The 12,932-nt window shown below is 38.7% G+C and overlaps 1 protein-coding gene across 1 annotated transcript in view; it reads right to left on the bottom strand.

Annotated features, from left to right (window-relative positions):
• Positions 1-12,932, bottom strand: part of elp2 (elongator acetyltransferase complex subunit 2) — a 30,698-nt gene extending 17,766 nt beyond the window's left edge. Inside the window, exons 1-10 of the mRNA XM_014995176.2 lie at positions 12,731-12,932; positions 12,504-12,582; positions 10,806-10,876; positions 10,474-10,618; positions 8,803-8,880; positions 8,562-8,626; positions 8,380-8,446; positions 4,508-4,654; positions 4,189-4,284; positions 3,030-3,130 (exon numbers count right to left, since the gene is read on the bottom strand). Coding sequence (XP_014850662.2) covers positions 3,030-3,130; positions 4,189-4,284; positions 4,508-4,654; positions 8,380-8,446; positions 8,562-8,626; positions 8,803-8,880; positions 10,474-10,618; positions 10,806-10,876; positions 12,504-12,582; positions 12,731-12,862 — 981 coding nt within the window. The 5' untranslated portion in view covers positions 12,863-12,932. The remainder of the gene's footprint in view (positions 1-3,029; positions 3,131-4,188; positions 4,285-4,507; positions 4,655-8,379; positions 8,447-8,561; positions 8,627-8,802; positions 8,881-10,473; positions 10,619-10,805; positions 10,877-12,503; positions 12,583-12,730) is intronic.

Here is a 12,932-nt window from a genome sequence, read left to right as displayed (position 1 = left end):
GAAGGCGTGGTTGAGAAAAATAAATAAATTTTAAAAAAACATACTAATGGTTACACATGGTGGTGATGCTATGATGCTGAGGCTGCATGCTAGTAACCCGTCATCTGTTGGCGACCTTCAGTTCAAACATCTCAAGCGGCAGGACACTGAACAGCCAGCTCACCTCTGACTGACCCAAAAAAGGTGTAAGTTTTGGAGTGGCTTAGTCAAAGTCTAGTCCTACATCCCATTTAAGATGTTATGGCATGACCTTATTACTAAATATATATCAATAATATGGCATTTTAGAATTCAAATAAAACTTATAATGTAGAAAATTTGTCCCATTAAATCAGTTGCATGTCGTTGCAAATCGCTTTTAATCTAAATTTTATTTATTTGGTCCTCGACATTTTTTGAGTCTGAAGTAAGGCTTGGAAAAGGTTATCGCTTAAACACAAACTAAAAGTCCCTTCGGTGGCTCTCTGTGGTCAGTCGCTGATGTTAATTACCAGTGTGTTTATGTGGCGAGATGTTTTTTTTTTCTCCCCCCACAGTGGTAAGCTCTGACCGCCCCACTGCTAATCCCGCTGTCCTTCAGATCCCACCAATTACTCTAATCAGAGTGAAGATGTGAAGCTCTTCTCTGTAAAAAAAAAAAAAAAAAAAAAAATCGACTAATTAAAGACAAACAAGGCTGGTCCATTTAGCGCCGCAGAAACTACTACGCCCAAAAACCTCAGTCTCGGTGCGGTCGAGGATCTTTCGGCTACATTAACGATAGCGCCTTCAGGGCTAATTTTTAGAATCGCGTGTAGAAATGTTTTCTTCGAAAGGTTTTGCTGTTGTACATGGAGGTTTGTGTCTGTGTGTCACACAGCTTCAGAGGTTAATCTCCCTTTGTAGACAGGGATCCTGTCACTTCAAAGGGTTTGCTTCTCAAACAGAAAACAGAGGGACTGAAAGAGGACTCATATGCCATGCACTTTCACACAAACAACACAAAGGTTACTCCAGGTCTGAGGATTATTTATTTATTTGGAAGAATAAAGGCTCCAGGTGTGCAAAATAACTTCCTACACCGGATTTCTACAGTTCCCCCCACCCACCCCCCTCCCTTCACCTATACCAACCTCTTTTTTTTTTAAGAGAAGAATATGCAAAATTCTCAGTGGCTTTAGGCCCTAATCATCCCGCATTTCAGAGGAAGAAAACTAAACTTTGTTGCTAATCGCCGTGGAAATAAAACCAAGGGATCAAAGGTCCCAAAAAGTAATAGATCAAGCAGTGAATCTTCATCAGCCTGGAGTGCAATCACACAATGGGTCTCTGTTCACTCAGCCGTGCGTGTTCATTTGAAAGGACACACTTCCAGGATATGTGCATATGCGAACACGTCTTTGATTTTATTTTTGGATTTTGGACCAATATTTGAGCAAGAGGCCGTGTGCTGTCCTGAACCACCTGAGAATATGATGCGTTTTGGAACAAAAAAAAAAAAAAAAGGTGTGGAGCAGATGGGGCGAGAACTGCTCTTTTTTCCTCCCAATCCACACTTGTGTTAAATTGAGCTTCCACTCTGGCACAGCCTCAGCTGCTGGGAGCACAAAGAGAGGAAGTTTCCATTGAAATGAGAGAAAACAGGAGAGCTAGAGAAAGGGAGAAAGGAGGGGGAGAGGAGGAGACAAAAGTTTTAACAGCTTAGTTTGGGGAATAAAAGAAAAAGAAGATTCTGGGGAAAGAGAAAAAAAAAACAATCAGCTTGGAAATTTCACGACAAACACTCCTGAGTTTTCTATACTCGCCTTTTCAGAGTTTTTAGTACTTTGTGTTCTTTTTAAACTATCAAAAATGTTACAGCTCTCGGTGAATTTATTGCATAAACGTCTACAGCGAACAGAAAGCTACAAAAGCTAGGAAGGAAGGAAGGAAGAAAGGAAGGAAGGACACCATGTAGAAAGAAAGGACACAAGGGCCGCATTCAGATAATGGGATAAACAATGAGTTTGGAAATGTAAGCATTTTTCCACACTTTCCTTCCCCACTTATTCAAACTCGGAAAACACTAAAATGAGCTTCTTTATCTGTACATTTTCACATTCAGTAAAACCCTGTGCAAAACGTTTGGGCTCTGCTCTACAGTTCAGCCGCTTTGGTTAGATTTTATGAGAAAACTGCATGATACGAATCCAAAGCGTCCTCCTACTTCTCGTTCTGAGAGCGCAGAACAACTCAGACATCACCGTCCTCTGTTCAATTGCATTAATTCGGGGCCGAGAAAACGATATCACTCAACTGCGACGAGAAAACAAAACAATCAATAAATCAATGGCTTAATCTTTTAACAGACTGTTGAACATTTAAAAAAAAGCTCTAAACAACCCTCTGAGATCATTTAATCCAGTTCGATAAAGTCTAGTCTCCTTTCCTGCAATTCACCGGGAGCCGATTCCTCTCATAGCTTTGTTCGCTTTGTTCTTTTCAACCCAATTATTGTAAACAACCAGTTAATCCACGGCCTTTTTGTCCAGAACTGCCTGCTGTGACCAAAACCTCTCACCTTCTATGTTTTATTTCTAAGCACATGTAAATGTTGGATTGCTTTTTTCACACTGTCATTCATTAAATGAATAAAAACCAAAAAAAATGAGCTAGAACAGAAGCTTCTCATCACCCTCTACTTTTATGCATTGGGAAATGTGCTGCAAAAGAAGGGGGCGGGAGGGTGAAAGAGTTAAACATCCGAGGGGACGATATCAGCTTGTCTGAGCTCAGTAGTGCACAAGTCTCAGCTCCTCCTCATCACTGTCTGTCAATGCTATTTCTGACACCTCAACGTCAGAAGGAATGGGAACTGAGATAGTGGAGACAAAGCAGGAGAGGTGGACTATGGCCAGAGAAAAGACTGAAAAGAAGGTTGGCTCTATAGCTGGGTTGTGAAAGCCCCGTTTTGGCAGCAGAGAATGATGGATTTGACGTGAATGTGTGTGTGTGAGCGTGTGTGTGCGTGTATCTGCATAAACCATCATACTACTAAAGTCAGCACCTACCTGCTCTACCCAGACACCAGATCCTTCCTCAGGAGCCCAGATGATCATGGTTTTGTCCATGGAGGCTGAGAGTAGAATAAGAGGCTGTTGCAGCTCACCACCTGCAGGGGGAGACAAAGACACTCAGATGCTTACAAGATGAACGTTCACAGCTAATCTTGTTCGTAGCAGACTATCGAGACAGGGGCTCTCACAGGTATTCACAGGTCATTTTTTTGCAGACCCAGTTTCAAGTTGTTTGTTCCAAGTTCAAATTCAAAGGAGTGAATGTTTTCTTGTTCAAGCAACCATGTCATTTCAGTCTCCCCATAAAACAATTTTTGCTAATTGTTAGAAAATCTAAAAACATAACATGTTGTGCCAGTCACAGGAGTAACAGATTATGCAAAGCAGGAATTGTATAAATTATAAAGACCAAGCAACCATAATTTCATAGCATCCTAAAAAAATGTGCGTTGTTAGAGACCAACGTGGTTTCTACAACTTTATATGTCGAGATGTTTTTTTTATTACATGTTGAAGAGTTGAGAACAAAACCGTTACCTAATTGGATTTTATTCGTTTACACGTTTATCAAATCGAGAAGGAGAACAATGATACAGACTCTATCCGATTCAGCAGTGTCGTGAAGGGATGAACCGCTTTCTTAGCATCTGTAAGCTCTTTGATCAGTTCTATTTCAGAACCTAAATCACTCAAACATAAAATAAATACAGATTATTTGAATCTCGACTTCTGATATGTGACATTTTAACACAGTTTAAATGATAACTGAAATAAATAAAATTTAAAATGTGATCTTATTTGTTGTGATTGCCATCTAAGCTGGACTCAGTTTGGCAGCCATAGTTTAAAGAACTGCAAACAAACACAACCACTGAAAAAGACATCTCCATTTGGCATGAGAAGTTGGACGAAAACTTCTGATGTGGAAAATTAAATAAGGACACCAAAATATAAATAAATTCAAGTGTTCCTTTTTCTTCAGAAATTTCTATTTTATCTCTTATATCATGGAATAAGAAATGATTAACATTTTTTCATACCATGTTATTTATCTTCTTTTTTTCCATAATTGCATAATGACAAATTTAAATATTACTCAATACTGTGCAGGAGTCCTTGGAAAAAGCCTTAATGCCTTTTTCATTTAGACTACCTTCATAGACAGGGGGCTGCCAGCTGACTCCATAAACCCAGTTCTCATGTCCTGCCAGGACAGTTTCCAGGGACACTGCAAACCTCGAGACCATTCCTGTGAAAAGAACAAAAACGGCCAAATGACAACAGAGACGTCAGTAATATCAGGTAAACATGCCCTGATATGAAATCAAATACAAATATATGTTGTACTGATTATAGGGAACATGGAAGTCTTTCTCTCTATAAAAATAATAATAATAATAATAATAATAATCTCTCCTCACTTGCTTAATTAACACATTTTTTCTGTAATCAAGTCTGGCTGGCCCATTCACCTCTGTCCTTCACTTCAAAAACGTCCTCTTTCATTTTGATGACGGTGTGATCGTCTTCTGTGTGTGTGTCTATGCCAGATTTGGCACAGAGCCTCCACACTCTGATGAGAGAGTCCTGTGAACAGCTGGCTAACAACAGCTCGTCCCCTGAATGAGACACGGAGAGAGGAAATCTGAAAATCTGCTCTCTAAGAAGCCTCAAAGTTACAAGGTCTAATACTGAATATGGTGTTGTGAACTACACACAACATCTACTTTATATTATGCATATAATAGATGAGGGGAAGACCGACATGACATTGTCATAAACATAACACCTGTAATGAAAAATGAAGGAGTCTTCATTAATGTTTATGACTGTTGTCATAAAATGCCATTCGGTAAATGACATTTTTTTAATGCAGGACCTGTTAAGAGTGAGTTCAGCTGAGTTTTATTAATCACACACAAGAAAGGGGGGGGGGGGGATGGAAATGTTCTGTATCATAAAGTAAAAAAAAAAACAATGAAAACACTAAACTGCTGCAAATTTGATTGACCAAACTAGTCAATGTGTTTTAAAGCCTTTGTTGCCCTTATATAATTAAGCATTGAAAGTTTCAGGTCAAGAGCCAATGCAGTGGCATCATTGTAAAATCCAGAAAGGGTATTATCTTTTAAGATTTTTTTTAATACATTTTCTTAATACATTTGTCTCACTTAAAGGACCCCAGTTTCAAAATTGTTTGCCACCAGTAAACAAACAATTGGCTAGCTTCTTCATTTTACATCTCATGTGGAAAAAATTACCCAGACACATACAGGTGCTGGTCATAAAATTAGAATATTGTGATAAAGTTCATTATTTTCCATAATGTCATGATAAAAATTAAATTATCATATATTTTAGATTCATTGCACACCAACTGAAATATTTCAGGTCTTTTATTGTTTTAATTTTGATGATTTTGGCAAACAGCTCATGAAAACCCAAAATCCCTGTCTCAAAAAATTAGAATATTATGAAAAGGTTCTCTGAACGAGCAATAAAAATAATCATCTGAATCAACAAAGTAACTCTAAACACCTGAAAAAGATTCCTGAGGCCTTTAAAAACTCCCAGCCTGGTTCGTTACTCAAAACCGCAATCATGGGTCAGACTGCTGACCTGACTGCTGTCCAGAAGGCCATCACTGACATCCTCAAGCAAGAGGGTGAGAAACGGAAAGAAATTTCTGAACGAATCGGCTGTTTGCAGAGTGTTATATCAAGGCACCTCAGTGGGAAGTCAGTAGGAAGGAAAAAGTGTGGCAGAAAACGCTACACAACGAGAAGAGGTGACCGGACCCTGAGGAAGATTGTGGAGAAGGGCCGATTCCAGACCAAATTAAATTTTCATCTCCATAAAACTTTTCAGCAGATGGAAGCATGAAGTGCTCCAAAATCTTCTGATAGCTGCTGCATTGATCCTGCCCTTGATAAAACCCAGTGGACCAACACCAGCAGCTGACATGGCACCTAGACCATCACTGACTGTGGGTACTTGACACTGGACTTCTGGCATTTTGGCATTTCCTTCTCCCCAGTCTTCCTCCAGAGTCTGGCACTTTGATTTCCGAATGACATGCAAAGTTTGCTTTCATCCGAAAAAAGTACTTTGGACCACTGAACAACAGTGGTCCAAAGTGCTGCTTCTCTGTAGCCCAGGTCAGGCGCTTCTGCCGCCGTTTCTGGTTCAAAAGTGGCTTGACCTTTGACCTGGGGAATGCGGCACCTGTAGCCCATTTCCTGCACACGCCTGTGCACAGTGGCTCTGGATGTTTCTACTCCAGACTCAGTCCACTGCTTCCCCCAAGGTCTGGAATCGGCCCTTCTCCACAATCTTCCTCAGGGTCCGGTCACCTCTTCTCGTTGTGCAGCGTTTTCTGCCACACTTTTTCCTTCCTACTGACTTCCTACTGAGGTGCCTTGATATAACACTCTGCAAACAGCCGATTCGTTCAGAAATTTCTTTCCGTTTCTCACCCTCTTGCTTGAGGATGTCAGTGATGGCCTTCTGGACAGCAGTCAGGTCAGCAGTCTGACCCATGATTGCGGTTTTGAGTAATGAACCAGGCTGGGAGTTTTTAAAGGCCTCAGGAATCTTTTTCAGGTGTTTAGAGTTACTTTGTTGATTCAGATGATTATTTTTATTGCTCGTTCAGAGAACCTTTTCATAATATTCTAATTTTTTGAGACAGGGATTTTGGGTTTTCATGAGCTGTTTGCCAAAATCATCAAAATTAAAACAATAAAAGACCTGAAATATTTCAGTTGGTGTGCAATGAATCTAAAATATATGACAGTTTAATTTTTATCATGACATTATGGAAAATAATGAACTTTATCACAATATTCTAATTTTATGACCAGCACCTGTATATGTGAACACTGAAACTTGTATAGTTTACATTTAATGGACTGCCCCCCCCCCCCTTCATTAAAGTATTATTTTATGGTTTTACATTTTTTTTATAATAGCAGTTTTACATTTCAACTTCTTAATTGTATTGAAGTTTTTTTTTTATATGTTTCTTTGTATTCTTAGTTTCTTTTTTCTTTTTTCTAAACTGTATTACAAGCACTGAGAAATCTTTGCAAATATTTTGTTTAGTTTTGATTTGAAAGCCATGGGCACAAGGTTGGGGTCTTAAGCAAAGGAGCAAAGGACAAAAACGGCCAAATTAAACAGATGAGATGAGCTCAGGCTGTATTAGAATTCAGCTTAAATTAAAGATGATCACGATTACGCTGTTAAATGTTGGACAAAGAGGGACCTGACCCTTAATTTTCTGGTTATAATTATCACCATACCCCCAAGGTATCATGTCCAGAGAATTTAACAGCTGCTCCTTCAGGGATCAATGAGAGGTTAGCATCTAACTGTGATGGAGCCAATAAGACAGCAGGACCACAAGCCAACACACAGACAGGTGGCAGACAAAGCCCATGCTGGTTTTCTACTGAATGTCCCTGTCTTTATACATAATGCATGTCAGCATTTTTTTTTTTTTTTTACTGTGGTGACTAGTCCGGTTTCATCCGTGCCAAAAAAGACAGACATATTATCATAATGTTATAAATTCCTCATTTGAGGAAGATGCCAAGCTATTCAATCAAAGCACTGACACTTGATAACACAAACTATGATTTGTTTTGGTTTCCGACTGAAAGTCTGCCAAAACCGCATGCAATTGTAACAGGAGAGCTTATGTTTGTTCTTAAATGGCTTAAAGACAGTTGAGAAAGCCCTTTCGTCGTTCTAGAAACTATATTTTTGTGACACTGACACACTGAATCCTAATTATAAAGTAAGGATTAGCTTTTCCTGCCACTGCTGCTGCTGCTGACCAGCCCAGTGCATCAGGTTGTAACCTTCACTTAAGGCCAGTAGAGCCACTAATTATCTGATGACCAAGCAACATGGGGAAAGAAACAAAACAAAAAAGACAGATAAAGAATGATCCTATTTCAATGTATTATTTTCAGAACTACACCATTAATCCAAACATAAACACATTCTCTCAGTCTGGGTTTTTTGGGGGGAGGGGGTTCATTCAATGCTTTAATAGATAAGGTAACACTTGAAAATAATAAATCTGATTATTACGATTCTTTATCAAGGATTGCAACTAACAAAGGTAAGAATACAGGTTACATTACAGGTGAAAAACCAGAAGTTCCTGATGTCTTAAGCTTGTTAGTTAAAGCAACAGCCGTTTTTCATGTATTTTACCAGTCATAATGAATACTTCAAAAGCATATAAACACATGCAATTCTTCTTTCCTTGAGGCAACAGAAACTGGCTTTCGAGTTTACAGAGTGCTGGTTGCACCTTAGCAGACAAACTCACCGGTACAGGCCCATTTCGCTCCACGGACCCAGTCTTCGTGCCCTTGCAGCGACATGGCTTTCTGCAGCTGCAAGGGAGCCATTTCACAGAGTCAGTAGTTGCCTTCAAGCCTCAGAAGCTCAGATTAAACAATTAGGATTCATGAACAACCTACCCCTGGGGGAGTAGTGAGGCCAGCTTACCTGACCGCTCTCCTGCACATACAGATGCACCCTGGAGTCATCGCCTCCGCAGGCCAGTACGGGAACTAGAAACGCACATAAAGACAAAGCACACAAACCATGGGCTTAATATCAGAATATCAGTTTTAACATGCAAGAGGCGGGTGGAAGAGCACGGCAACACACCAAAACGAGAAGAATGATGTGAACGGAAAAATGTGTGTGCAACTTAAAGGGTGTTGAAAGAGCAGCTTGTGCTTACCTCCAGTGCCTGGCAACAGGGCTAGAGAGACATCCATCATGAAACTGCTCCCAAATGATACATTATGGAGGCACTCAACTGAGGAGACATCCACATGGAAACATTTTCAGATGTGCTACAGCGACACAGTCACACAATTGTAAACAAATGGATTGTGGGACTCAAAAAAGACTTCTAATGTCTATTTTAAGCATAAGCTCTTATGCATAAAAAGAGCCAAACTAGATAGTGTAATATTTACACTGGAGAAAGAAATTCAAGCTAAACTTATTTCTGGTTTTCAGAGACACTTCTAAAGACAGTGAAGCTTCACTTGTGTCCTTTTGCAGTGACAAGCAGACAAAAAAAAAACACTCAGGAAAAGGAAACTCAAATCCCAGACAACTTGAAAAGAGGAAAAGCAGATGAAGGCGATAACTTGAAGCTCCACTGACACCCAGGTGTCAAAACAGATTTCTGTCAAAACCACATAGGAATCACTGGGATTGTATTTTTCAGTTTGGCCCCCTAACATCAACTGACCACTGAAATAAAATGTAGCGTAAAATATTTGTTCAATCAATATTTTATAAAGAAGGAAAATCATTTAAATGTACACAAGCTTAATAACAGATTGAATCAGCCAAGACAAGAAGAATATTTTGCACATAGTGAAACTGATATCTACTTTAGTCATAAGGTACAGAGAGAACAATGAACTACAAACCAAACACAAAATATCATTAATAGCATCTTACAGTGTTGAGTTTGAATCCAAAAACGGTACTGAATTTAAAGCAGGGAACATTGTCCAAAGATAGTGGGCATCAAATAAATATATAGCACTTATGCTTCCCCATTCAAAGATGAATTTACTTCAAGTTCTGATAGACACATTCCCCCTAGAGTATCAATAATTCTGTCAGCCACTGTAAAACTATGAAAGTTCAGATAAATTTCTGTAGTAACACCAACAGGGTATAGGTGACATGGCTCAGAGTAACAGTAACAGGGAATGACCCAAATTGCAATCTTAGCTTTATCCTTCTGCAGACTACAAACTACCAGCTGAAACATGGAAACTCTTATCCAAGGTGCAATAAAAAGCAGTTAAAAACTTAACCTGTTAAATCTGTTGAAGTATGCAGCCATCAAATTAGAAAATGTCGAATGCAGCAATAAGATCAAACGGGACCGAAATAGGAACTAGGAGCTCTTTACGAGTCACTGCTGACTCTGTGGTGTTTGACGGTTTTAACAGGAGCCATTTCTCTTCGGTGATTCTGCTTGGAGAAAAAAACTGGCTTGTAATTCAATACTGTAAAGTGAATTATCATTTGAAACAATTCAAGTCTTTTTACCAAGAAAAGTGGAAGTTAAAAACTGGTCTATAAACATTGATTACCGATGGATCCGAGTTGCTTTCCTCAGCAGAGGTTTCATAATAGCACACTTGAGAAAAATTACAGATAATGCCCCCTGATGATAAACAGTTATTTCTCCACTTTCTGTTAAGCAGTGAAATACAGATGTGAACAATTTAGAGGGAGTGTATTAAAAGATAAAAAATAAAAATAAAAAAAAGCAGTGAGGCTCACGAAATACACACATCACTCTGATAACTTCTGGGTTTCTGAGATGGTGATAAATAATTTCCAAATGCCTTTCATGTCTGTTTTACTTGTTTATTACCTTCTTTGTTGTCACTGCAGAGCCATAATCTCACTGTGGAGTCAGACGAAGAAGAGGCAATGAGGATCTTAGAGTCCTCCAGGTAGACAGCATCCACAGCATTGACAGGACCAGTGTGGCCCTTACACTCCTCTGACTGGACGAACTGTGGCATTACACAAAACATTTGTATTCAAGGCTTCTATTTTTCATCTCTAAAATTACATAAAAATATCACCCGCACAACACAACACTCGGACAAACACAGAATTTTTTTTTTTTTTCCTAATCTAAGCACTGGCAGCAGCTGAAGCCACCCGAGACCCAGGAAAGTTGAAATGTAGGCAGTTTACCTTCCCATGTTGAGCTTCCCAGAGGATTATCCGATTGTCTGAACCTCCTGAGACGACATGACGCTCTGATGCTGCGACAATAAAATCAACGCAATGGAATTAACTTACAACTCGTTGTCGACGAATTGGTTCAATAAGAGAAAACACAGGGTCACCTTACAAAAAACCAACAAATAATTGAATAAATAAATCCATACATGACATCATGGCAGCAAAAAGGACTTCTTAAATCTAAATCAAATATTAGGTGAGGTCAGTGAGATGACCTAAATTGTGGAAACAACACATTTAATACAAACATATTTAAATGTTCCACAAGGAAATAGTGAAGTGGGTCTAATATTCTGAATAATGGTGATAAGAAAATGAACCTTTTTTTAAATGTAAAATTAAAAATAAGATTCTTAGAAAAAAACATCTAAAATAAATAAAACCTAAATGTAAACCATCTGAAACTGCCATAATCTATTGAACCAAAACTGTTTCACAACACAAAAGCAGGAAGTGAAAGAGTGCTTTACTGTCTTTGCAACTTGTATAAAATGTAATGCTATTGAATTAAAAACAACTCCAATGTGTGATCAAGTTAGTGCTTTCAAATTAAAACTGCTGAACTCACTGGAAAATGTAGTGTATTGTGTTTTACAGTCACTTTAGTCAGGGAATGCAGTTTTGCTTCTGACTATTTTCAACTGTAGCTAAAATAAAAAAAAATAAAAAACAATAATAAAAAACTTCAACAAGTAAGTGGTTCCCTAATACACTCAATAGCAATTTGACAAATAGATAGCTAAACAAATGCATTGATAAAGTGATCACCAGTAAGTGTCAGTATCCACATAAAGATGATGCTCTGGCAGTTTGTTGGTATTCACGTATGTTCTGGTACAACATCAACACAGAAAGACATCACCAACGACCTTACGGACACAGCTGTCCATCAATCAAGGAATGGTCAAGGGACTCAAACAACTTTGAGTCCCTCGTGGTACACCAACATAGATTTTTTATATATATATATATATTTTAATCAAGAGAAGCGCACATCTGAAAAGCGTCACTTTTAGAAACATCGTGTCAGAACTGATGCGGAGATGTGGCCGCATGCCGTTATCCATTTGTAACAGCAGGTGGCGTAGCCTGCCAAAAGAATCAAATATATTGCTTGCTACCCACAAAAATGAATTTACTGCAACAGAAAATGTTTAATGTTCACCTCTTTTTGATGTCGTTGATTTGGTTTTCTTGTTTGTGAAACTATAGTTATAGGTATTGATTGATTGATTGATTGATTGATTGATTGTGCAATAGTGTGAACCTGATGTTATTACCCACGGTTATCACTATCGAGGAATTCTACACAAAGTTGGACCTTAGAGAGTTTTCCTAGAAATAAATTTTCTAGGAAACCAGTACATTTAACTTAGATAATGAAGTGGTAAAGATAAAGATAAATAATTAATAACTGTCAATTATTGCGGATGCACTGAAGATTATCCTGGGCATTAAATCATGACTAACAAGTATTGACACATTGTTGTCATATTTGGTTAAATTTTTCCAACTGTTTCTGCATTGAGTTTGCATGGTAACTTTACTTCCCCGCACTCTACACACCTCATGGTTTTGTACAAATGTTCAATGTACTTAACAATCATAATAAAATAAGAATTAAAAAAAAATCTTCTCCACACTCACCATTGTCTTTCTTGTGAACCCACTTGACTGCATTAACTCTCCCTTTGTGTCCATTCAGCAAAGCGACAACTCTTCTTTCCTGAAATTCAAACTACTCATGTTAACCCAAATGTTTGTTGTTGTTTTTTCGGCGTTTTAAACAAACACTCCACACGAATAACATTAGCATCAGCACTCAGCAGCGAGAAAACAACTAAACTACCGACATGTTTTACAGATTTTATTACCTGGGGGTCGTACAAGGCCACTGAATTGCATGTCCCGAAAGCCACTGTCCCTCCCCGACCCCAAGAAACAACATTTGGAGTCCTATTTGCGCTGCATGCTACATGGCATGTCTCAATTATGGAAGCCGCCATCTTTGCTAGAGAAGTTGTGGAGTTACTGTAAAAGACTCCGCGGGTAAACCGTTTCTGGGCATCAATGGTT

This window comes from Poecilia mexicana, unplaced genomic scaffold, assembly GCF_051168715.1.
Source record: "Poecilia mexicana isolate PSO_F unplaced genomic scaffold, ASM5116871v1 scaffold_11, whole genome shotgun sequence".
Taxonomy (NCBI): domain Eukaryota; kingdom Metazoa; phylum Chordata; class Actinopteri; order Cyprinodontiformes; family Poeciliidae; genus Poecilia; species Poecilia mexicana.
This window is presented reverse-complemented; position numbering and strand designations above follow the sequence as displayed.